A 25,081-nucleotide genomic window follows, 5' to 3' on the forward strand; every position below is an offset into this window, starting at 1 on the left:
AAGGCCTTATAGTGTCTGTAAAATGATGCATCTGAGCCATTTTCTAATTCAAACAGCAGTTTATTAAAGGGAACTGTGCACAGAAATTTTACATGGTGTATACTGCTGAAATCGTGTTTCAGGCTAAACTACAGATAGTGTTGAAAATATAGGCCTAATTTATACAGTGAGGAATATATAATTTATATAACTTTATATCCACATCAAAAACTTAAAACCAGCAACAGTGTACAACTGTCAAATCACAGTGGTATGCTTATTTATTTCAATTTGACCAGAGTCAAGCTGTAAGTAATAACACATTCATTTGTCTCTATAACAGAGTCATAACGTAAACGTAAAATGATTGATACTATTAGTTAAAACAAAAGGAATTCATTAGAAAAGGCATTTTTCAAGTGCTATTATGAATGTTTGAGGAATTTTAAATGTTTGATTGTTACAAGAATGAAACCGGGATGAATGAAATACATTAAAATGTAAAAGTACATAAGGTTAGGTACAACATAATATAACATTTGGCCTACTAATGTCTAAAACTGTTAGTCATCTTACAGTAATGCATATTTTTGGAGTAATGTGAAATAACAACTCTCCACGATTGCAGAAGAAAACTGAGTATGTTTTGCTGCATAGCTCTCACTGTATATTGCAGAACAACAACCATATTGGGCATTAACATTCTTGGAGAAAAACACAGTTGTGAATATGATTACTAAGTGAGTCACAAGGCACCGTCAACTGACCAGTAACCATGGTTACAGCGCTCATCTTGCTGATGTCCTCACTGAATGTCCCTGGCTCTGATGTCCTTAAAGCTGCTAGTGCAAAGATGAAAGCACTTCAGTAGCATAACGCAGGCTACTGTACAATTAACAGCAGGACTAACGGACAAAATCAACTAATTAAAAAAAACAGAAACGTCCAGGAATTACCTGCAACTCTGTGGATGAAGTTTTGTGAAGGGTGATGCAACAGGATGCTGAGTAAATACATGTGGAGGAACCCTCTACAAGGTGCAGCAGGCTTGGCAGTGACACTAATACTGTCAACCGTTTGAAGTAAGATCAGCCCACAGACTATCAGCGTGAAATACAGCAGATTGAAGCATTGAAGAGCTTTAAATTCAACAAGACACAACTACCACCTGCACACTATATAATTTGCATTAAAAAAATAATAATAATAATCACTCAAGTCTAATGTGGCCACAAATGTAGAAAATATTACAAGGGAACATGGAAGTAAAAGTGGTACAATAAGTTTGTGCATTTAACAATCCTCACAAAAGAGTGCTTAAGCCGTTTGAACAATGAAAACAGTCAGGAAACAAAACAAAACACAAGGTTAAAGCTATAATAATGGTGCAATACCACAAGATAACACAGACGGTAAAGCTATCACACCTGTTTAAATGTGCTGACTGAAGCTTATTCACGTTTAGGCCCAGAGCATTTGGATACTTAAGTTTACTTTTCTGTTGTTAAAATATTACATAGAAAAACAGACATCCTCTTGTTAACACAAGGTCAGAGTCTTGTGACAAATACAACAATAAACTCAATGTTGAACTCCAGCAAATACCAAGATGAGATTGGCTGATCAGAGGCTGTTGCATATACAATACAGCATAAACATAGTGTATATAACACTGTCCAACACGTAGTCTGTGACTTGAGTTAGCTTTACACAGAATATACATATCTGCAGATGACTTGCAGATGATTTTGATCATAGACTATCAAAATCTCTAAAGCTAGTTTACAAATCTACTGTAAATAATTATTTCATGAGAATGACACTGACACATTGATACTAAAGTCAGACAGTGCTGATCTGATAAAAATATATTAACAAAGTATTTGAGATATTTGAATGCCCTGAGGTACTAGATACTATTCTTACCAGACACCAAAACCTCATAAATGGACGTATTGTTCCAAGAAAATAAATGCAAAGCTCCCTTTTTTATGTTTGTTATAGTCAAAAAGTTCATTTTTTAGCCCAGATCTGCTGAAGGTTACCAGTAATGTGGATGATACTACAGAGAATATTTCTTCTGTATCTTTTGGATGGAATGTATGAAGTAAGTGAATGCTGCCACATCAAAGCAGAAAGGAAACTTTAAATTTGCATCAAGTGATGTTTGACCACTTGGGGTGGAAACCAAATGGACAGAAAAACAGCCCTGATTTACAATCAAATTATCAAGTTGTTATGGCTCATTTGTAAGCAACAAATTGCCTACTTAAAACATCCAGCTGACACATAGCACGTCACATTTCAGGCCACCTGATAAATGTAAGTTCAGTATTCACTGGCCTTTTAGCTCTGATTTGGTCCACCTACTCCTCAGAAACACATTAGGAGCTCAGTTTTCTTCATTCACCAGCCAGGACTTTATGTCAGACCTCTGGAGTCAACAGTGGGTACAAAGCTCAGTGAGCTTCAGAGTTAGGTGGGTTGGATTTTTAAGTGAAGTGAATTTGATATAACGTTTATATCAAAATTATCACTTAGTGCAGGTTTTATCTGAATTGAAAAAACTAACCATTAACATTTCACAACAACTATAACCTTTCTCTGTCACAGTAATTTGGCACAACATATTAATACATTATTCAATATCTATCAGAACTCTAAAATAACCAAGGAGCCAGAGGGCATAGAAACAGAAACTAAAAATCTCCCTAAACAGCAGATATAAATGCTGTGGTTACATTGATGTTCATAGCCAGCTGGGTGCCCTGTGCAGTTCTGTAGGAAGCCACAAGAGAGGAGAAACTTGCTGTGGCCAGTAAATACAACTAAATATAAGCTGTGCGTCCTGTGAAGAGTATAAAATACAATATACATAAATCTTTCTTTTGTCTCAGGGACAGGTAATATTCTGTACCACCTTTAGGTGTGCTGAGGTGTGGTTCCCCCGCAGTCTAATACCTGTGAATACCAAGAACAAGTTTAGTTAGGAAATGCTTGAAAATGTTAACAGCAAATCCCTTATTTATTTTATACCTCTGTGTGTGCATGTGTGTGTAACTACAAGCCATCTATCAAAATCTAAAACAAATGGCAATTACAGCTCGATTGTTGGTTAGAAAAAATAAGCAATATGACTCTAATCTAGGATATACATTTTGACATTTTATAGACAATTATCTAAAAATGTTAATAAATAATTAATTATTAGCTTTTAGCTTCATATTTTCACTACTATTCTGAAGTATTCTGTGGTCAAACTTTGCTGAATGGTACCTGTAGTAGTTGGGTTTAAAAGGGCCGTTCTTATTCAGCCCAAGGTATTTTGCCTGATCGTCAGACAGTTCTGTCAGGTGGGCATCAAAAGTGGCCAGATGCAGACTGGCCACATATTCATCTGAAACAGATCACAGATATGTTGTAATAAGACAGCAATACATACACCACACAGGAAACCAGTATGTATGCTGGGTAGAACTGTGCTCAAAAGGTCAGAGCCAGTTATAGCGCCACCATCACCAAAGGGCCATGAGTAAGATTTTCAATTTCCATCTTGTAATCTCAAAATATATTTGCATGGAAGACTGAGAATAAAATAATTCACACAGCCTAGCCATGAGTAAAGTTACTTTAAACACTTAACTACAACAGGTCAGGGTTAAGTTAATATATATCCTCACCCATCTTCTTGGGAAGCAAGTAAACATCCTGCTTGTATCGTCCCTCAGGAGCGTTGTACAACTCTATAAGGGCCAGGGCCTGAACACAAACATGGATTAATAAATAATGCACATTATGAACTGAATGAAGAGCAATAAATGTAATTATGAACAATAAAAACAGATATATTAAGAGAAGCAGCATGTTATTGCAAGTGTAAATCATCATCCTGAGCTCACCTGCCAGATCGGCCAAATAATAAGCACACAATGAACCCTATATGCTATCTGCAGTGGACATCAGCAATAACTATTGTTTGTCTTGAGCTGCTGTATAGCTTATTGCAGGCTGTTTGTAGCATCAACGCATTACCTGAGTGGTGGCTGTGATGGACAAGACGAAGGTAGGGACAGTGGAGCAGCTGAGGTTAAGTAGACGTCCCTATGAAAGAAAACAACGTTATCAAGAATACAGTCATTAAAAAGTATGTTTATGTATCACTGTTCCAACATAATGAAACCTTGTATATCAACATGTTGAGACTGCACTAGTCAAAAAGTTCTCAAAAAAAATTCTCACCATTTTCTAAAAATCTTTCAGGAATTCTATACGAAATAGTTTTGGTTCTTTTAGGAATATCACAGTTCTACTGTAAATCTGCAAATCAAAAACTCCTACAGGGAGAAATGTTATCCTTTGGTTTGTGTTAAAAACCTTTTCTACAAATTAAATGTTTTTATTAAGCACCATCTAAAAGTAAGTAATGGCAGTATTGTTATAAAAATGGGGAGAATAGATTGGTGGGTTTCTGTATGTGCTAAACCTGCTGCTAATATTCATTTGTTTTCCACAAATGAGATAAACACAGATTATTTACCTCAGCCAGGAGGATGACCCTCTTGCCATCAGGCCAAATGATGTGATCCACCTGAGAGCGCACTCTCTCCCAGGTCAGCTCTGGGGTCCTAAGACTTGCCTGGAAGAGATGAGAAATATCAGTGGCCTTCATGTTCTAAATAACAGTTCAGCACAATGTGACTGACCCTTAGGGCAATCCTTTAAGTGCTATTTAAACATTTGAACATGCACATGTAATACATTAACTCAGTCTGTAGGATATATTTAGCTCGTTAAGCACTACAGTAGTTTACCACATCAATCTCAGTATTGGAGTGGCCCATGTTGCAGACAATAGAGCCATTTTTCATCCGGTCCAGCTGGTCTCTGGTCACCACATTCTTGTTCCCTAAAGAAAGACACAATGATTCACCTTCAATCACAGGCACAGATTGAAAGCTTATAATCAGTGCATCCTGATGAGCAGTTACACCAGTGTTAGTTACCAGTGCATGTGATGATGACATCAACCTGGCGAATGACCTCATTCAGCTTGACCACCCTGAATCCATCCATGCTGTTTACAAACAAGAGAAAAACAAGGTCCCACATTAAGCCTCAGTGAGGACTGTGACAAACAGGAAAGTATCTATTATTTATTGACAAGCAACTCAGTTCAGCTGAAGGGCTGAGCTCCCTGTTGGGTTAATGTAGTGTGTTTAAGTTTAAAAATATGTTTGTTAAATAATTAACAAACTTGCTATGCCATGCTATGTTCATATATTTATGACATTCAACACATTCCACATAGAGCTCATCCCAGTTCTTGTTTCTCACCAGGCCTGCAGCCCACAGATGGGATCAATCTCTGTAACACAGACGACGGCTCCCAGAGCTTTCAGAGCGGCACAGCAACCTTTTCCAACCTGCAAAGACAAGAGGATATACTGTATGACCAGCAGAGTTACATATGGCAATTATTACCCTGACCTCATCAGTATCAGTATTTAAACATGAGCCATCTTAACACAAAACCATCAAGGCTCTAGGTACAGGCGCTGCAAATGTTGATGCTTTAACATCATCTAGACTCAACAGTCAGACAGTTATATTTAATGTCCTGGAAATATTTTCCACTGAAAGGTGGTGACAGCTATCAGTGTTATGAGTCCGTGGCCTGTGTTGATTGTCTTTTGACACTGCAATGTATCATTATAAATGTTTTCACAGCTATATGATTGATATTAATGTGTTATATGTAAATGTTAAAAGAAGTATCTCACCTCACCGTACCCACATACGACCACCTGTTTGCCTCCGAACATGACATCTGTGGTCCTCTTCAAACTAGAGAGGTTTGAGACATAAAATTAGCACATTTTGTGGAGGTGAAAAACTGCCAATCTGTATCTTAACACTCTAAAATCTGGCATACTACAAAAATCCTTGCTGACCTGTCCAAAATATCCATTTCAAAGCTTTGTTTTCTGTGACAGTATAACTTTCTTACAGTTCTGGATAATATGACTGTGGAATAATAAACTTCTTCTTTATACAAAACATATTAGTTTATTTAAATACTCCAGTGCAATAAAGCATTTAGTGGCATTACTCATAATGGAACACCTGCTACAAGACCTCAGTGTACCAGACAAGACTACAGTGCAGATAATTAATCAGAAGGAAAAGCAATAAATTACGAGTGGTGGGTGCATAAAACATGGACTACAGAGAAATTGTTAAAGAGTACTAGACTATTTACATGCCGGTGTGGTGATAATTAACAGGAGGGTAATAAATGCAACGGTTATGTTCTCAGGCTGTTTTGCTCATGTTGTGCAGAGTCTAGAGAGTTTGCAGGGTGCACAGTAGAGGAGTATTACAAGGGCAACAGCCTTTTTTAAAAGCTATCGAGGTGATATGTGAATTTGATCTTTATGGGCCGGGGGTCCTGTGATGGCAGCAATGTTTCCTGACCTTTACGTCACTCCAGTGTTACAACAGACATGGTTCTAATGTTAAGAATGTGGCACTGACTCAGGAGTGAAGGATGTGACTTTTTCTTTGAGTGTATTAAACTGCAGATTGTTTACGCGATACAAGCAAGGCCCTTCGTTGGATGTTGTGTTTTCTTGCAAACCTTACTAATGACTGTAAAAGCTGTCCGATAAATAAACTGTGTAGCGTTTCAACATCAGTTCCATTTTGTTATTATTCAGCCTTCCAACAACAAAATACCTCCAACTCAAGCTTACTCACCCGTCCAGGATTGACTCTCTGCAGCAGTACAGGTTGTCAAACTTCTGCTTTGTCACAGAGTCATTTACATTCATAGCCGGTACGCACAGCTTTCCAGCTTTAGACAGCTGATACAACCTAGAAAGAGGAGAGAGGGAGGTAGAAACTTCATGTTGGTGAGTGTTGCTGTGGGTGTCTAACTGTATATTTTAAATGTATATCCATTAAGCAGTAGATCACCTGTGAACCCCGGTGACACTCTCCTCTACAATGCCCCTGATCTTCTTGAATACATTGGGGTATTTCTTGTACATCCAGTGTGTCAAGTCTCCTCCATCATCAAGGATCTAACAGATAAGAAATGTGATTTTACTCTATGAAAATGATTGTTGTTAAAGAGACAGTGATAACACAGAGGCTTCCTATTGGGCACACAGACAAATAAATGTACTGCACTGTCATATCACAGTCTATTTGTACACAAACTGTCTCCTCACAAAAGGTGGAACTAGAAACATCTCCACATACCATGTTAGGCTGCCAACCCTCGTTGTTGACACAGCGGTCGATACACCACCAGAAATCATCCTCAGACTCCCCTTTCCAGGCAAACACAGCCACACCTGAAACATGACACATGACATGATGGGTAATATCTTGAAGAATCTCGCATCAACAAGCCCACGTTTGTATCGTGTTCATTCAGTCTAAATTGATGAACATGACCAATTGTCCAAAACAGAGACAGAGAGTATGCTGCCATTAAAGAACCAAACTATTTCTCAACCTGCACATATGACAATGAATGAGGACAAAGTAACAGCAGTGGCACACAGTTGAGCTTTCCAAGTGCCCTCTATTTTAATGTAAATGTATGTTTTTTTGATAAAACAGCTCAGCATGTAGTAGTCTATGCATAGCAATATTGTACTGGATAGCAGACACAAATTGAACCCCCATAAAATGCATGATCTCCATGGAGCGACTCATAAATCTGTTGTGACCCCCACAGCTTGTCACATCATGAAAGGTCTACTGTGGAAATTTAGTACATACTTAAACCATCACATAGCAACGACAGATAAAAGGCTCAAGTAGTGCTGTTACTTCACTGAATGGCAAATCTTATGTGTTCCCATTATCTCTGCAGGGCTGATTTTTCAAGAGTTTATTAAACATTTCCAAACTGTATCCCTGGTTATAAAAGACACGAGATGCTCACATGGTGAAGCACACCTCTGCTGATAGGGAAACATTTATGGACTTCCACACCTCAAAGTTAGTAAGGGGCAAAAACATTATCCATTGCCTGTATTCAATCTCCAAAACAAAATGTTTTTCACCTTTTCTATTGCTTACCGGTCTCTGACAGAGCAGCAGCCACTTCATTCTGAGTAGAGTATATGTTACATGCAGTCCAGCGACACTGAGCCCCAAGAGCCACCAGAGTCTCGATCAGCACCTGAAAAAATGCAGGTAAGAAGGAAATAATTAGAAGATTGTCAAATAAGACAGAGCTTTTCTCTTGTCACGAATAGACCACTTATCAGTGTATTATTCAAGAACACTGAAGGTTACAATGAACCAGGTTTTTATTACATCTGCGACACAGTTTGATCACATACTGTATTTGGCTCAGTGGGATCTGCTGGTGGTTGAAACACAGCCAAATGTGTATTTTATGGAAATAAAAACTCCTTTAACCGTTTAAGACTCAAGTAAAATGAGAGTTGGTGTAAAAAGTTCAGTTTTCTAGTCAGTAAATGTGGAGAAGCTGTGAATAAAATTGACCTAAAATCCTTTTCTGATTAAGAGGCACTATCACATTGCAGCCTTTGCTGGATTGTTAAAGCTCAACGTGAGATAGAGAAGTCTTACTGCAGTCTGGGCAGTGATGTGAGTGCAGCCCACAATTTTGGCACCTGCCAATGGTTTCTCACTCTGTGCTCTCTTCCTGAGTGAGATCAGCGCCGACATATCTGAAAACAACATCAGAACATAAAAAGAGATGAGTGAGGAAGACAGCAAAGCAGACGATGCAAAAGAATCTCACAAAACTCCTCTGGGTAATTAAACTTTAAACGTTTGATATTCTATAAATTCTGAATAATGCTTGGTTTAGATGCAACATATTATGACAGAGGTCTTTTAGATTAATTAGACAAGTAAAATGGTGAATTTATGGGCATCGTCTTACCCTGTTCTGCGATCTCAATCTCACGCCTGCCAAATTCAGCCTGTTTGATGTTCTTGACACAGAAGTCACTGCTGCCCTTGGAGTTGACCTGAGGTTTGTCTCGTGGTGAGGTCTCGTCGTCAGAGCTATCCGTATAGGACGCAGCTGGAAAGGAAACAAGGTTCTCAAAAAACTTGCCAAATTAAAGCTACTCGCAGGCCCGTTGAAGACCCAGGACTTAGAGCTTCATATCCACCATCCTCTCTTTGCCTTCCTTGTAACACTCTGAAGCTCAGTTAACATATATAGTAACAAATGTATAAGTTCACGTAAAATATTATAACCCTGGTGCACACATGTATCTGGCTGTCTCTCCTTCTTACCGGAGCTGTAGCTGTCTGTGGATGACTGAGAGATGGAGCGAGACAGGGAGCGACGGCCTGCCTTGGTAGGGAACCTGCTGAACTCCTGCTTGTCCTCCACAAACTGTATTTGCTGTTGTAAAATTAAAATAATGTTAAACGCTGTTAGTTGAATGCTCTCATAGATGGTTTAAACTGAAGTTATTTTAAGAGGATACAAATCGAACTGTAAAACAAACCTCTGAGTAATTTAAAAGCTCATATTATGGTTCAGCTGTAGGCTGGATATTGTGTAGACAACCAATCCTTCTTTGAGTAGAAATGGGAGTTGGACTTGTTTATTTTGTTGTGTTGCTTGAGGCCTTGTTAATATGGCTTCAGCCATGACCAAATTTGGATCGAGTGGAATGAAGAGAAATGAAGATCTTTACTAAAAAACACTTTGGCAACATAATAATCCGACTCAAACGAGGAACTTTATGTTGTTGTTTTGACAAAAATAGATGTCTGGCTGCAGACCAACACACACATTGCGTCATCGAGATAGATTTAAAGCTGACCAAAAAATTAAGCTGCCAAAGCCACATTTCTATTGGATTCAGTTTACCACAGCTTTGTTGCAATCCCAAAACTTCCAGACAGATAAAAATCATGCAGCTCTTCAGCTAATTAACTGCATTTAAAATCCACTGTGGTCTGTAAACTAATGTGAATTAATTAGATATTAAATATGATAATTACCCACAATATGAATTATAATATTATATTGTAATGTATTATAATGTTGTGGTATGACAATTAGTGCCTCACTTACACTTTATTTAGTCTGCATCCAGATGAGTAGATAACATAAGTGTGTGTGTCTGCAAGATATAGAACTGCTGTTTTGTTGTGTGTACTGAGCTTTATGTCTGATCAGCTACTTTTTAATCGCAGCAGTAAACAGGTTTCTTTTGTTGCTGATAGGGATTGTGCATCGAAGCAACATGAGATAGAGAGAAAAATCCTCTAGGTGCAGTAACGTTATCTCCTCAGGTATGGAGAAGTTGTCGAGCAGATCTCTACACCTGAGCAGTTTCAGGAATGTTTTTTGTTTTCTTTTTTCTTTACCAGGACAGGTGAGGTTTTTAACTCTTTAAACTATGAGATATCAAGAATCAGAGCATGGGGAGATTGAATTAGATGTTTATAAATCAGACTAAAGTGTAAAATTTGGTTCCTTTTATCACTCAGCTTCATTCTCTTCATCTTTGAATGGGAGTGAGATTCTTCATTCTGATATGGTCAGTCTCTAGTTTCTAGCTTTAGACCTGGTCCTGAAAACCTTCCACATACCAGTGAAAATAACACGGCAACGAAGAACAATGCAAAGCTGTTTTCTTGAGATTAAGGTGACAAGACACCACATACTTTCTCCCTGGACAGGACAGAATGGGATGGACTGCAGGGCCCAAAGCCTGACTGATACTGACTGAGAACCATATTAAAGATTTTATTCATTCATTGTATTATAATGTGCTTATAGACTCTAGGACTAGTGCTGAAAAAGACTTAAGACATAATTTCCTGTGTGGTGGTTCTTTCCAAACTTTTAACTATACCTTTTCTTGCCTACAGTATTGTTTTTAAATGCCCGTCAAGGAGATAACTGGGACAAATATTATTAAAAGGGCATGATTGAGTAAGTAAAATTTTACACAACCACAGAAAACCACATACTTAATCTCCAAACAAGCATCTCCAACCTCATTTCCATGCATAATCATTTGTAGGCTTTGCCATTAATGCCTAAATATTAACCACAAGACATAACCATTAAACTAAACATCTGTAACATAACACCTTAACACAAGCTAATCATTTCTATGTCCAAATATCTGTCTACCCCTGGGCTTTGACCCTGGATCACTGAGGGCAAAAACCACATGGACACAGCAAACTGTTGGGCAACCTTTACTTACATGACAAATGACAGCAGCCATCATTTAACACTTTTTCCTTGCTGTGTCTTACAAACACGACCACAAATGAATTCATATTTACAGGAGCTGTCTCTAGTTCACGGTGGGGAAGTGGGTTAAAAGCTTTGCCTTGTTGGATTCTAGGTTGGGCATAAAGTTGTTAAATATAAATGGGATTTATGGTAACTGTATTACCATGACCTAATTTCTGTTTTATTATTTGGCACCAGATGATATGATGATAAAATACTTCCTGCCCCTTGTGTTAAAGACACCCACGCATCTACCCAGTGAGCACAACTTTAAACTCCTCAACCAAACATATATCCCAAACTGTTCTACTTGAGATCCGTCCCATGAAGAGAATGAGGATGTGAAACAGCTAGTCTATACTGAGGCAACCAGGCTGACTAACAAATCTCAAGCTGTTTCCTGATCACAGTTGAGCTATACACTCTGTTTCAGGTTTATTAGGTATTAATGTAGGCTAATAAAACAGTCCCGCCTTTAAATCCTGCTTTCATGACGGTTATAGTGTGAGGTGCTGATTCAACTGTATGATCATTTTGCAGGATGTACTTTGATTGAGGTGCTGTTGAATTGTAATGCACTATACAGAGAGATCATGTTGCTATTACTCTGGCTAACCCAAAAACAGGTTAGAGTGTGCATTTTGTCTGAAATCTGTAATCATGTGTCCACTCCAACGTAAATGAGGTGTGCAAATACTTTAAGGTCTAAAGCCCCAAGAATTCCAGGTCCAACTCTTCCTCCTTCCTTGAAGGTGTCAGTTAACATCCTTTATACATTTTTCTGTTGTTTCCTTGAAGTGGACATGGTTAGGAAACAAGCAAGTTAGGTGAAACTGATTGTCTCTGTAGAGGAAATAGAACTGGTCTTTTTGTTTAGACTTTTGAGGTTTAAGAAAACAAACTTTCAGTATCAGTCATTCTACACATGTAGACAACGGTAACTTTAAAATACTCTTAAGCACAACCTGCACAAAGTGTCCCTTCTTACTACTTCACAGTCTGGGTAAAGAAAAACAGACTTTTTTTGGGTAACATATAATATACCTATATCACACTGTATTGTAGGCTTTATTTTACACAGATTTAGACAATTCATATTAGTTTATATTCTCTGTTATGGAAATCCTTATTGGTGCATATTAAAAAAATATATAATTTCAATGTAAATTCCCTTAAATGTATATAAATTCTGTTTTATCCTTTTATATTTGTATATATTGGCTCCTTTTATTGTCTCTATTATTTGTCTTATGTCTATTACCAAGGCAAATTCCTTGTATGTGTAAAGCTACTTGGCATTTACTCCCCTTATTTAGCAAAGCACTGGAGGATATTAATTATTAGACTAATTACGAATGCCTTCCTAATATACTAACAATATTATGATATTGTGGGCAGTAAATAGTAGTGTGTAACACATTGTAAACCCATGATTTGGGGTACAACTGACCCCTTACACACTAACTGATTAAAATGATCAGCACACAATAGCTGCACTGTGTAACTTACCTTTTTAACTGGTTTGTGAGTGGGCACAGCGCTGAAGGCGGACGACAGCTCTCCCATGTTCATTTCACTATTCTTGCTCACGGTCATGGCAGAGTATTTTTCCGCTACGTTTTCGCTCTCTTTCACCTCTTTGCTCGCCTGTTTCACCTCCAACTTCGCCTCCCCGACCGGATCTGACATGTTGACGGCGGCTGTGTAACGTTAGCGGCTCACAAATACAAATAACGTTACAACCGTTGAGCCTTCTCTGGTCTTAACGTCACACGCGAACGTTAATTATATCCTCGCGCTGCTAGCAGGCTGCTCCGCAACAACGAGCGGAAAGAGAGGCGTTCAAATAACGTACGTGTAAAAAAAACAAACAAAAGACAACAACAACAACAACACAGAAAATAAAAGTTGAGCAGCGGTGTGTGTGGGCTCCGCGTTGATGTGGCACTGACAGATATCGTTATGTTGCGTAGAGTGCAGCCGTGCTGGGTCCCTGCTGGCTCAGCTGTCACCTGGCTGAGTAACTTTGTGGGCGGTTACTAACAGACTGAGGGGGCGGTGAGGTTACACAGCTGCGTTCAAGGACGGTGGGACAACAAAGACAACGAGAATGATAACGGTGTGTTATGGGGATTATTGTAGGCTGTGTTGTGTTTCTGTTTCGGCTAAATTTAACGCGCCCATTTCCGCCAGAGCACCGTATCTTGAGTAATGATCTTTCTTACTTTTACTTACCTTTAAATGACACTGCTGTATATATGGTTGTGCTGTTACATTTATTTCTACACCGTCCCCCTCCTTCCTGCTGTGACCTGTGCATTGTTCTATTATCAATCACAACTGTAGGCTATATAAAAAGGTGTATATAGTGTAAATATAACTATATATATTAATTTATATATTATTCTTATTTTTTGTTTTTCTATTATATCTTGTATTTTTCTATTCAATTTTTATTTAATGTGTATTTTTTTATCTATTCTGCTGTTTTGTATCTGGAGCTGCTGTAACAAGTGAATTTCCCCATTGTTGTATCAATAAAGTCTATCTAATCTTATCTTCTGAAAGCAGCCACACGAATGCAATTTTATTTAATAGTTTTATCCCACTTTATTTACACCTTCAAATCAGGAAATGTCTGAAGTATATAATATATAGACTAATTTGCATAATATGCAGAACAGTGTACTGCCATTACACTATGAAAGACGTGTATCGTTTGGAAAAATACTGAGTTTTGATCACAGCAAAGAGAAAGCCAAACAGTTTCCATCACATCACTTTATTGAAAATTATTTTTCACTCATTTAATTATTGTCATGTTTTCATTCTACCTGGTTGGACGCTCAAAAACACCGTTACACTTGTGTGTAAGGACTGGAACAGGGGTAAAGAGTTCATACTGTTCCCATTCCCAATAAATGCATCATTAAGCTCATATGAATCCTCATTCAGCACGCATGCTCCCTCAGGCTTGAGATTGCGAAATAAACACACTCTCCAAAAAGTCTTCTGTCACGACACAGTGTGGCAGTGGAAGTAGATTTTTCTTCTGCATGTGCACTATATTCAAATATGATTAAATGTAAGACACAACCCTATCTGACACGGCCAGTTCTCACTATATTTGTTCTGTGCCAGTCAGCTCTAAACCAATAGTTGCAGTTTCAGTTAGTTATGGTAGAGTGTTATAACATTATATGAATTAATCAATAGGTTATCCTTGCTCCGTGACATTCACATGATTGCAGCCCAGAGGGACTACACTCCTCTACTTCTCATTAAGCCCCAAAAGCCTCTCTGCAGAAGGAAGGGAGAGAGCATGGCACGCAACCATTTGAAAAGAGTGTAATGCATGCTGTGGAAAGCTCCAGAGCCTCACAAACAGGAAAATTTACTAAAAAGTACCTCAAACAAAACTGAAAGCAATGCAGGTGACTGTTCCTTGAGCAACATTATTTGTGTCTAATGTGCATGAGTAAAGAATATGCTGTAAGGTTGCATGGTGCAGCAACCTGACAAAAGCTAAAATAACTTAGAGTTAGTTAGACTTCCCAACGTGAACCAGCAAGGGACATTCAGGTTGTAATTCATGAATAGAGGTCACACAAAACATCCTGGTGCAACTTCAACTGATGAACACATCCTTGCACAGTCAAAGTTATCAATATTGATGGAGACGTGGGAACAGAAAGGTAAATAACAGTCTTGAATTTGCATAAAAACCAAAGAGGTAACCAGCTCAATCATCACTACCTTCACCCCATACTTCATGTTTCATCTCTATTTTCAGGGAAAAGATGCTCATATAAGTTTCAGTTATGATTGTTGTTATGATCCTGATCTGAAAGGAGCAATTGTCCAGCAGCCCTTTAACAAAAATGTAAGTTTATAAAAGCATTTAATTCTGCAGTGAATGTGTTTAATAGCTTGACATACTTTGATAGTATCAACAGAGGCACTCTGTGATGAAGAATGATCAAAAGCATCAAATTTGTATCGGCAAACACTGTATTGGTGTACCTGCATTGGTGCATTTTACATCACAAGCAAATACAAAGGTTGCATGCAAAGCCAGGATTTAGACATTTTTTACATAACTTTATTCGCCATACCTGCATAGACCTGCATAAAGCCCAGTAATAGTAAGTCCAAGTATATCATATGTGTATTGCACAATTTCCACAAATCCAGCCTTTAATTTCTCTCTCAAAATTATGTAACTCACCAGAACTATGACTGCTGTGATTGCTCTTAACCAAAACCAGACAGTGAGGTTTAAAAGTAATATTGAAGTTATGTTTAACTATAAACCTTGAGTTTGCTGAGTTTAGCCTACATATATGAAAACATATTTTAAGCTTGGGGTATAATTATGGATTGAGTTATGAGACTGAGCTGGGTGCAACTTTTGTCTCTGTGAATGACAGCCTGGGTTTGTAAGTGACAGATAATTGAAAAACAAGCACAATCAGTATTATAAGTACTACAGAGTTTTATAGACCAACAAAGAGCCCATCATTTTCTGTTTTCCATGAAGAACTGGATCATATTGTAAATTAAGACACATGGTCAATTTAACATGTGGATTTAGTGTATAGCTTTTCCAGTTTTTTTTTATTGTTAGATAGAGATATATAGATACTTTATTTATCCCGAGGGAAATACAAGTATCCACATACAAGGTTATTATTTCATCATGTATTTATTGTATTTTTATTATTCGTTTAGTCTTACTGTTTCTTTACACGCTGTGTCGTTTACTGTTGTTGCACGGATTGAACATTGTACATCATTTTATTCAATAAAGGTTTATTGAAGGGGGGGAAAAAAACCTACTGTGGATCCCTGACCAAGAAATATCGAAACAGCGCCATCACCAAACCGACTCCCGCATTGTGGCCAACAGTGGTACTGCAGTCAAAGTGTGTGTTACCGGTTTAAGACCTTTCTCATCCGTTTCAAGCTCTTAATACGATCCATAAATATTTTAGAGATTAAACTAACTGAATCGAATAATATGGAGTCTTTGTAACACGAAGTATGTGTTAAAATACTATTAAATCCACTAGTTAAAGTGAGATCGTATACCCACCGGTAACTTACCCCGCCCTCAGCATCCTGGTCACTCTACTGACGAACGTATTTTCCGTCACGCCATTTTCCATCGACGACCGAGAGAAGAACAAACCACCCTGAGGAGCGCACACAGTTTGAGCTGGAAGTAACAACTAAACAAGGTACAGTCTGAATTAAACTCTTTATCGTGTGTTTTACTGTGACTTTTGTTTCCACGGATGTCATGTTTGAGTCGATCAATCGTATCGCCACACGAGTTAAATCTATTGTTTGATGTCTGTGGTTGTTAGCTGAACGCTGCTGAGGGCCGCGGGAAGGAGACAGCCATTTTAGCTATCGTTAAATAGCCTTTAGCTTTTATTAGCTCACAAGCGTCGAATCATAATCTTGTGTGGATGTGAAACGACATATTTTAATGTGGAATACAGGCAAGTGTTGGGTTAGCCGTTCAGTTAATCGTGTGGTTTGTTTTTACAAGCTTTCTGAAAGGCTAGCATTATCTTACACACCGTAGTATTTTTTTTTTTTTTGTTAAGCTAAAGTTAGCATAACGTCTGGCGTCGACTCCGACAGCCAAGTAGGCCATGCTCGTTTCACCTTTCCCATGTAGTTTATTTAACTCATTGTCGGTGTGATTTGAGTCAGTACAGCAGGTTTTTCATGCACTGTAATAACATAAACTTTGTTCATTTAATGGTACACACCTTTTTATGGAGGTTATTCTGGAAGATTGGATAAAGCCAAGTTGTGCAACGCATATTGCGACAATGGGGATCATTAACGTTAATGTTCACACCACAGACTCTTCTAGTTTAGCTTAATCTACTAGTTCATGCGTTTCCCTTATGACTCTGCTGTATTATAACCAATTTCCTTTCTTTGTTCATTATTTTTCAGATTCAGTCATGCATCGTGACTGTCCACTAGACTGTAAAGTCTATGTTGGAAATTTGGGCAACAATGGAAACAAGACAGAGTTAGAAAGGTCGTTTGGCTACTATGGTCCTCTCCGCAGTGTTTGGGTGGCCAGGAACCCTCCAGGCTTCGCCTTTGTTGAATTTGAAGACCCCAGAGATGCTACTGATGCAGTGCGTGAGCTTGATGGAAGGTAGGCATCAATCTGAACTAATGTTGACACTCACTGGCCGAAACTGTAGAAAAACTACAACTTTTGCTGCAGCTATAATGGTTGATAATGTCTGGTTGTTTTCTAGGACATTGTGTGGTTGCCGGGTGCGAGTAGAGCTGTCCAACGGTGAGAAGCGCAGCCGTACCCGTGGCGCTCCCCCTTCGTGGGGCAGGCGTCCTCGAGACCGAGATGACTACAGGCGTCGTAGCCCACCACCCAGGCGAAGGTGACCCATGTTGTTGTTTGACAGTGACCAGCAGGGACAGCATATGATCTATCTTGTACTTAAATCCTGCTCTGTGACTTACTGATCCCACCTTCTTACCCACAGTATATTTCCTGGTAATTGCTTATGTTTCTCCAGTCTAGGCATTTCTAGTCTGTTATCTATGCTGAGTATACATTTGTGATTGACTTGCAGTTTCATCTTCATTGATATTATTGGTCATTTTATGTAGGGAGCTGAACAGATAAACATTCATAACCAAATAATATGACCGTATGTCATGGGAATAGGACATTTTAGGTCATGTAGTGAAACCGTTTAATTGCAAAATGCATCTTTGAAATCTGGCCTGCGATGCACTAATGCTTCTTTCAAAGTGTACCTTTTCTGTGCACTCTTAAAATAATGTCAAAAAAAGGTATCTGTTTAAAATTTTGGGGGGATGAAAGTGCCAAATGTGATGCATTTTTTCTTTTTGTTTGAGGATGCTTTTTATTTTCCATCTATATTAATAAGAATGAAACCCGTTGCAGAGCCACCACCATGCCTCTTCTCACCACCCTCTGAGTCAATCAACTAGTCCTCTTTCAGCATCATGTGACTGCTGACCATCGTGCCCCAATCAGCTTGGCTGGTGCTGTCACATGACCCAGGCATGGCCAGTCGTCAGGTTGCACCAACCCATTGGTTCCTCAGCATGCCGTTCTCAACCTCCTCCTCCTTCAACCTTAACCCAAACGGCAGCGGCCCACCTCACATTCCCGACCAATCAGCGTATTACGTTCCCAAATGTCTACAACCTACCAACAGCAGCCTTCGGCTAACCAATTAAAGCAGGAAAAAAGCCACAGCCAGCCCCCATCTGCCTGCCACCTAATCACCTTGCAGCATCTGGCCAGTCCTATTCAGCCAATTCTACCTACCCGGCCGACAGTCTGCCTCCCTTTCGTCATATCTAGCTTGTTGAAAACCAAAAATACTAGTAAGTTTTCCTGCTTCATTCAGTACACTGCTGATTACAGTTTTGAAAGTGAAGAGTCAGCTGGTATGAAAAGGGTGTTCTTTTTTTAAATATTTGAATCAGTCTGGAACTTCACATTTCCAGAGATTTCCATTATAGACACTCATCTGGTATGTCTTGGGGCTCTGAGCAGAATTATGAAGTCACACAAATCAAAACTCTTCTCAACCCCCCAATAAATATCCAAAGTTTTTTGTGCTGTATGGTTGGTTTTTAGATCTTAGTCTGGTTACTTCACGAGACTTATTCCCAGTGACCAGTATACTGTTTTGTTACTAGCTTCCAGTTCCTTATGTGCTCCCTAAGTGTAGTGGACCAGTTTCATACAGATGGTGGCCTCTGTGTGAGTCTTTATTCCCACACTATGGCCAGTCCACAGTGCGGCGTTGAATCTTCTGATGGGGGCAAATGTTGCTAGTTAGCTCACTTTAGTTTTGTAATGCGCTTTTAGGCTCAGACACCAAGTACAATTCTTAATCATAGGACACATCCTACTCTTCCACTTTAAATTACTGGAATATAATTCACACTGGTGATTTTATTTAAAGATGCACATGGCACTGTGGGATAGGTGAGAGAGAATTCCTAAGCACCTGCCATCTTTATGCACTAGGTCCATTGCCAGTGAGTTATATTTTCTGATCTAGATAATTTTGTTCCTCGAAAAACACTCAATTCTTTTATTTCCATTTTGAGTTACTGGGATAGAGAGAGGGCTGTGTTGAGGGAGGCCCATGTAAGAAAAGGATTAGAATAGTGTGGAGCTCTACGGCGGATCGGTGCATCTGTGTTTGTTCTTAACACTTTTGTATTTTCCCTGCACAGATCCCCACGCAGGAGGAGCTTTAGCCGCAGTCGAAGCAGGTATGTCGGCTTTCAAATGTCTTGTATCTTATATGAACGTGGAAGTTTTGTGTTTGTGTTATCTGTACATGTAGGATATCCTACTGTATTTTCTTAAGTTGGAATATAATAATTATAGGGTTGTTTTCATTCGGGTGTAATCCCCTGAATTTAGGAATTGTGTTTCTACAGTAGCCCAGAAGGGACAAACCAAACACTAGCTCTAGATGCCGCTTAGGTTTTGTGCATTTTGCGGCCACTGTAGTTTCTCCTTCACGCTGGGAAGGGTTAGGGAGTTGTGGTCTGTAGCTACTCTGCTAGATGTCACTAAGTCCTGCACACTGGACTGTTAAGAATATATCTTGCATGTAATTGCATAATCTCTACATCATATTTTGAAGTTTTTTGGCTTCAGTAGCATTTTATCCATTATGAAATCCCTGATTGAACCTTATTAGGTTGTTTTTGACTTTTTTCAAGTAACTTATGTTCTAAATGGCTAAAACTTAAAGATTCAGTGACGATTTATAATCACCTGTTGGCTGTGAAGCCAGAAACACTAGTTATCAGTCACCAGCTGTAAAATATTGACTTTACTTAAAAATTTTTAACAAGCTACTACTATTGATTTAGACTCAGAACTATGATGTCTCTGAGCTGAAATGATTTAATGTGTATAAAAAGTTTAACTGCTGCACTTGATGTGCTAGATCAATTCTGTAAAGAGTCGCCACTCTGTTTTAATACAAACACACAGTCCATACGCAGCTGTCAGGAAAGTGCAGACATTAACTTGCAGTTGGACAACTGACAAAACTTAAAATGCAACTGAAAGAATCAATGTTTATTGGCTACTGCTGGTAACACTTGTCGTTTCATAACTCTTTACTAAATGGTATGGTTTGGTTGTTGCAGGTCTTTCTCCAGAGACAGGAGGAGGGAGAGGTCCCTCTCCAGGGACAGGAACCACAAACCTTCAAGGTCCTTTTCTCGATCAAGGAGGTATTGATCTCTTGAGTTATCTTAACATACCCAACGTTGGGTGTTCTTTGGAGGACAGACCGACACTCATACATGCCTAAGCAGCATTGATGCAGTATGCAGCCCTAGGCGTTGTTGGGCTAGGTCTTGTTTGAGTGTGGTGCTGCTGAGAATGTTGCCGTTGCAGTTTGGTGGGTAATTCTTTAACAATTTGTTTTCTTTTGTCCTCACAGCCGCTCCAGGTCTACTGACAGGAAATAGAGGAATGTCTGTCAGGTGTAAAGGGAGCTGAAGACGGAACGGTTGTACAATCGTCGCCGTTTCATATGATAGACTTCAACATGGCCGACAAGGTCATTTTTGTGTTGGGTTTTTTAAACAATCATGCATTTTAGTGTCTCCCCCCCCTTTTGTTATGTAATTTTCAAAAACCTTGAGTGGGTGTGTACAGGTGTGATGCCTCACGTAAGTCACATCCATCTTGTCGGTCCTGAAACAGTCGTGCCACCCAGCATTCCAGTTTACCAGTTAATCTCTTAAGAGCTTCGGTTTTTGTCAATGAATGTACTGTGTAGTTTGACTTAGTGTGAGTAGTTCCTCATTTATTTTCATTGTGTAAAACGCCAGCATTTTTCTTTCTTTTTTCTTTTTTTAAGGAAGGGTTGGGATGATTTGTAAGAAAGTCCCTCCTTTTTGATTGTCTGTAAAGCCAACCTATTTTCAACGTGCTACTTTCTTACTTCATACTGAAGGTTTCCATCTGTTAATGGTTGGTTGTTTGTAATAAATGCACCCCCTCATTCAAAATGCAAATCTATGGCATTGATCCAAAAGGTGTAATGAACACAAGTCAAATTTTTGTCTATGAAGTTTTCCATTATTTTTCTTTTGTTTGATACTATGTGAAATTGTCTCAATTAAAAATACCGGTTGATAAAAAAACAAATAACAAAACTGCTTTGATATTTATTTCTTCCTAAGGTAAAGCTATTATACTGTTTTGTCTTCTACCCAGTTTCTTTACCACAAGAGTGCACTCTTACAGCGTTAGTGGAGATGGTCCAGGTCACAGTGTGATTATTGAGCTCACTTTCACATGAGATTAATACAATAAATGGCTTTAATTGATTAATCTTGCTGGTCAGTGTAGGGTGCCGTTTGTACTGTTTTTCTTACTAATGGCCAGTTTATATTATTGTCATTTAACTTTTCATTTGAAGTTCTTTTTACATGCAAGTTATCCACACTTATGTCAACTGGTGGTACTGTTGATATTTTGTATACTATATTTAAACATTTATAATATAAACAATCACCTAAGTCTTAGGTGAGTGAAAGGTTTACTAAATCAAATGACACAAAAGTAGATCCTTTGTTTCTCCTTTTACAGCTTTCACCATTCATAGCTCCAAATCTCAATATCTGTAGATTAGTCTTAATACACTTATTATATATTAATAAAAATGTTAAGATTAAAGCATCTTTCATTTAAATTTACATTACATATAATACAACTGAATGAAAGTAGTTAAAATCTAGATAGAGATGCCTTAAAATGTTTCTTAAATTAAATAGTTAATCGCTGTTAAAGGGTTTGTTACAATAAAGTAGATGGAGACATTTTAGACAAAATACATTCAGATAGATTGTCGATGTCTCCATAACATAAAACATAATATTAAAGAGTTACTGAAGTCAGTATATAGATTTGGGCTAAGATACTGAAACAGTCCAGGAGGAAGTCCGTGGATCGATGAGGTTGTTTGTATGTTGCCCAGTCTGTCTGCTCCCTGTCTGTTCTGTCTGTCTGACCGCAGATAAAGCCGCGCTGTGTGTGCGGTGTACGGCCTATTAAAGGTGGTGAGAGTGAGACAGTGATTAAATCCATAAAGAGTGAGACAGTGTGATTCAGTCTTGACTACTCTCCCTACAATTGTTTTCTTCCGTTACACACCCCTCCACGAGATCCCCGTTCACGCACACAGTCCACGTGAACCGGCACACACTCAGAGGCACAAGTTTCTCAAATCTGCGCGCGCTTTTTCCACGAGTTGTTCAAGCCCCGTGACGTCACCGGGGCGATGACTCACGGCATCCACAGAAACGGCCTTACACTCGAGGAAAACCTCAGACAGCCGAGATATTTCCACCCACTGTTATTTAACATACACATGGTCTTAATGACTGACTGTGTGAGAGACACAGAGGAGCTGGTTGGAGCTAATTTTAGACACTATTATTTAATCAAAAAATAATTTAATTAATTAATTAATTTAATCTATCTATCTATCTGAATCATAAGATCATAGCTGCTTTTCTCAGTTCAAATCATCGTAAAGTGAATGAGTTGGGCTGTAGACCTTTTTCACAGCAGCCATTTTGATGTGAAATAGGGTAATCACAGGTGTTATCAATGGCAGTAATTAAGGCTCTGTTCCATTTAGTGTAGCAGAGCCTTTCTTTGAGCCCCCCGACCGGCAGCTCTGAATGGGACTGAACCTTAATTAGCATTATTGGTGACGCCTCTGTTTACCCTATAATGTCATGTTAAAATGGCTGCTGTAAAACAGGTCAATTGGTCAAACCCACAACATTTGATGACCTCAACATGGACTCTGAGAAATATATCTTGTGTGGACTAAACAAAAGTTTTAATATTTCGGGACGTTTTGCTGAGTTAAATGAGAAGATTGATCTCAGTCTTGTACCCCGATGTGAAGCTACAGCCAGCAGCCGAGACAAACAGTTAGCCAGGCTCTGTCCAACAATAACAGTACCAACCTTCAAGCTCTTCTAACATTCACTTATTCTCATGTTATATCTTGTTTGTGTAATCCGTACAGTAACCAAAGTGGGGTTATATGTCGGACTATTTCCTGAGTGGGTCCGGGAGCACTGACTTCCTTAAGTTTCCCCTGATTAACAGGGATTATCAAAGTCAACAACACTTAAGCAGGCTTTCAGCGCTGTGTTAAAACAACACTGTTGTTTGTGCAGAGGTGTGTGTTTCTTCAGGTATCGGTCACATGAAATCTGATCTAGGAAGTCCAGTTTGAGTCACAGGTGAATCTGTGAATTTGAAGGCTTGTGAGATGACAAAACACTACACAGCAGTATGATATTCTGACACAAGATCTTTACTACTCCAGAAGATAATCACAGTAGCAATTATTATTATTAATTATATTAAGATTTAGAAGTGAACAGTAAAAATACAGCATTATAGGGTGCTATGGTGGCTCACCTGGTGGAGCTGGAGTCCTTCACTGTGTGTCATCCTCTCACTCTCTCCCTCCCTTTGTTCACTCTACAGTTGTCACTATCAAAGGCAATAAAAGCCCCCATAAAATATAAATAACTTAAAAAAAAATATATATATATATACATATATATAAAGAAAAAGAAATACAGCATTATAAAGTAGTCCAGCAGCTCTTGCATGTATTTGATTGGGTAATGCAGCAACTTGCCAGATGACGTCATGTTGTGTTGCAGCAAAATTGAGTCAGGTTCAACTGCCGGACCCCTGCGTTGGCAAACCTCAAACTATACCACAATCCTTCTGATGAGAATAGTCCAGCTGCTTATGGGACCATTAAAATCAAATACATTTTTGAAATAACAACCGTACTCCCTAACACAAGCATTAAGGATGTGTTATGTAACTATAGTGGCAGGTAATAAAGTTACAAATAGCAGAACTCCAGGACGACTTTCACTCATTAAATGGTTAACTAAGTTGCCATGCATGGTCTCTACGCGCTTCATTTGGCGCTTTCTATTGCATCAAACCTTTCACAGTGCAGAACAAAGAGCTGAATATGATGAAGCACATAATGAATGAGATAATTTGACGGGCTCTGCACTGTGCAGCTGCCTGAGAGCTGATAATAAAGTGTCTACTCAGCTGTACAAATGTAGTCACACAGCTGCTGCTCATTAACAAACAGTTTTCACTCATTGTACCTTTCCATTTAGTTACAACTTCATTAACTTCAGTACATATGACTGTAGCCGCACTGTAGATTTGTAAACAGTCTGAGAGTGTTTCTGTTGTCCCGTCAGTCTCCTCCACAAAGGACTCACTGAGATCAGTTGGTCCTTTATACGCTGCGTCGTACAGTTGGGGCTCTTGTTGTTGACGTGCTGGGAACCAGACTGAAGGGCAGCGTGATGTGATTGTGAGGTGTGAGGAGTTGTCTCTGGGCTGAACTGTAAACAACCCCTGCCCACACAAGCACAATTCTGAGTAATATTGTACTTTTATTGATTCATTCATGGATCTACAGAAACATCAGTCCGAGGGATAAGATGTTGTAGTGATTTCCAACATGGTACCAAGATGTTAAAAGATGTAATAAAATCTTAAAACCAAAACTACATCAGTGCAAACTAAATTTAAAAAATAGATTATTACATCAACACGCCTAAATATACACAATACCACATCAGATATAGCTCAATTAAAATGTCATTATGTGTCATGTCATGTTGCTCCATAAACAAAGTTAAAGTCTTCTTCTTGTTTTTTTCAACTTCATATTTGATGTCAAACTA

General features: G+C 38.7%; 2 protein-coding genes across 2 annotated transcripts; one reads left to right on the plus strand and one right to left on the minus strand.

Annotated features, from left to right (window-relative positions):
- Nucleotides 1-39: 39 nt before the first annotated feature.
- LOC127371790 (S-adenosylhomocysteine hydrolase-like protein 1) lies at nt 40-13,265 on the minus strand. Its single transcript, XM_051414869.1, has 17 exons — nt 12,755-13,265; nt 9,274-9,385; nt 8,912-9,055; nt 8,593-8,693; nt 8,074-8,176; nt 7,243-7,337; nt 6,955-7,061; nt 6,736-6,852; nt 5,760-5,823; nt 5,314-5,402; nt 4,983-5,053; nt 4,791-4,885; nt 4,517-4,615; nt 4,012-4,080; nt 3,660-3,738; nt 3,256-3,376; nt 40-2,940 (listed from the first exon to the last, which is right to left on the minus strand). The coding sequence occupies exons 1-17, from the start codon at nt 12,932-12,934 to the stop codon at nt 2,934-2,936; spliced, it is 1,653 nt and encodes a 550-aa protein (XP_051270829.1). The 5' UTR covers nt 12,935-13,265; the 3' UTR covers nt 40-2,933.
- Nucleotides 13,266-16,157: 2,892 nt separating this feature from the next.
- srsf3b (serine and arginine rich splicing factor 3b) lies at nt 16,158-21,478 on the plus strand. Its single transcript, XM_051415239.1, has 6 exons — nt 16,158-16,485; nt 17,222-17,432; nt 17,539-17,679; nt 19,526-19,564; nt 20,459-20,545; nt 20,758-21,478. The coding sequence occupies exons 2-6, from the start codon at nt 17,230-17,232 to the stop codon at nt 20,783-20,785; spliced, it is 498 nt and encodes a 165-aa protein (XP_051271199.1). The 5' UTR covers nt 16,158-16,485; nt 17,222-17,229; the 3' UTR covers nt 20,786-21,478.
- The last annotated feature ends 3,603 nt before the right edge of the window (nt 21,479-25,081 follow it).

Source organism: Dicentrarchus labrax, unplaced genomic scaffold (assembly GCF_905237075.1).
Source record: "Dicentrarchus labrax unplaced genomic scaffold, dlabrax2021, whole genome shotgun sequence".
Classification (NCBI taxonomy): Eukaryota; Metazoa; Chordata; class Actinopteri; family Moronidae; genus Dicentrarchus; species Dicentrarchus labrax.

Coding starts and splice junctions, on each gene's coding strand:
- srsf3b (XM_051415239.1), top strand. CDS start 17,230: ATGCATCGTGACTGTCCACTAGACTGTAAAGTCTATGTTGGAAATTTG. Junction 17,433..17,538: donor GTGCGTGAGCTTGATGGAAG/GTAGGCATCAAT, acceptor GTTGTTTTCTAG/GACATTGTGTGGTTGCCGGG. Junction 19,565..20,458: donor TTTAGCCGCAGTCGAAGCAG/GTATGTCGGCTT, acceptor TGGTTGTTGCAG/GTCTTTCTCCAGAGACAGGA.
- LOC127371790 (XM_051414869.1), bottom strand. CDS start 12,934: ATGTCAGATCCGGTCGGGGAGGCGAAGTTGGAGGTGAAACAGGCGAGC. Junction 9,056..9,273: donor CACAGACAGCTACAGCTCCG/GTAAGAAGGAGA, acceptor TTTCCTTTCCAG/CTGCGTCCTATACGGATAGC. Junction 6,853..6,954: donor AGTGTCACCGGGGTTCACAG/GTGATCTACTGC, acceptor TCCTCTTTCTAG/GTTGTATCAGCTGTCTAAAG.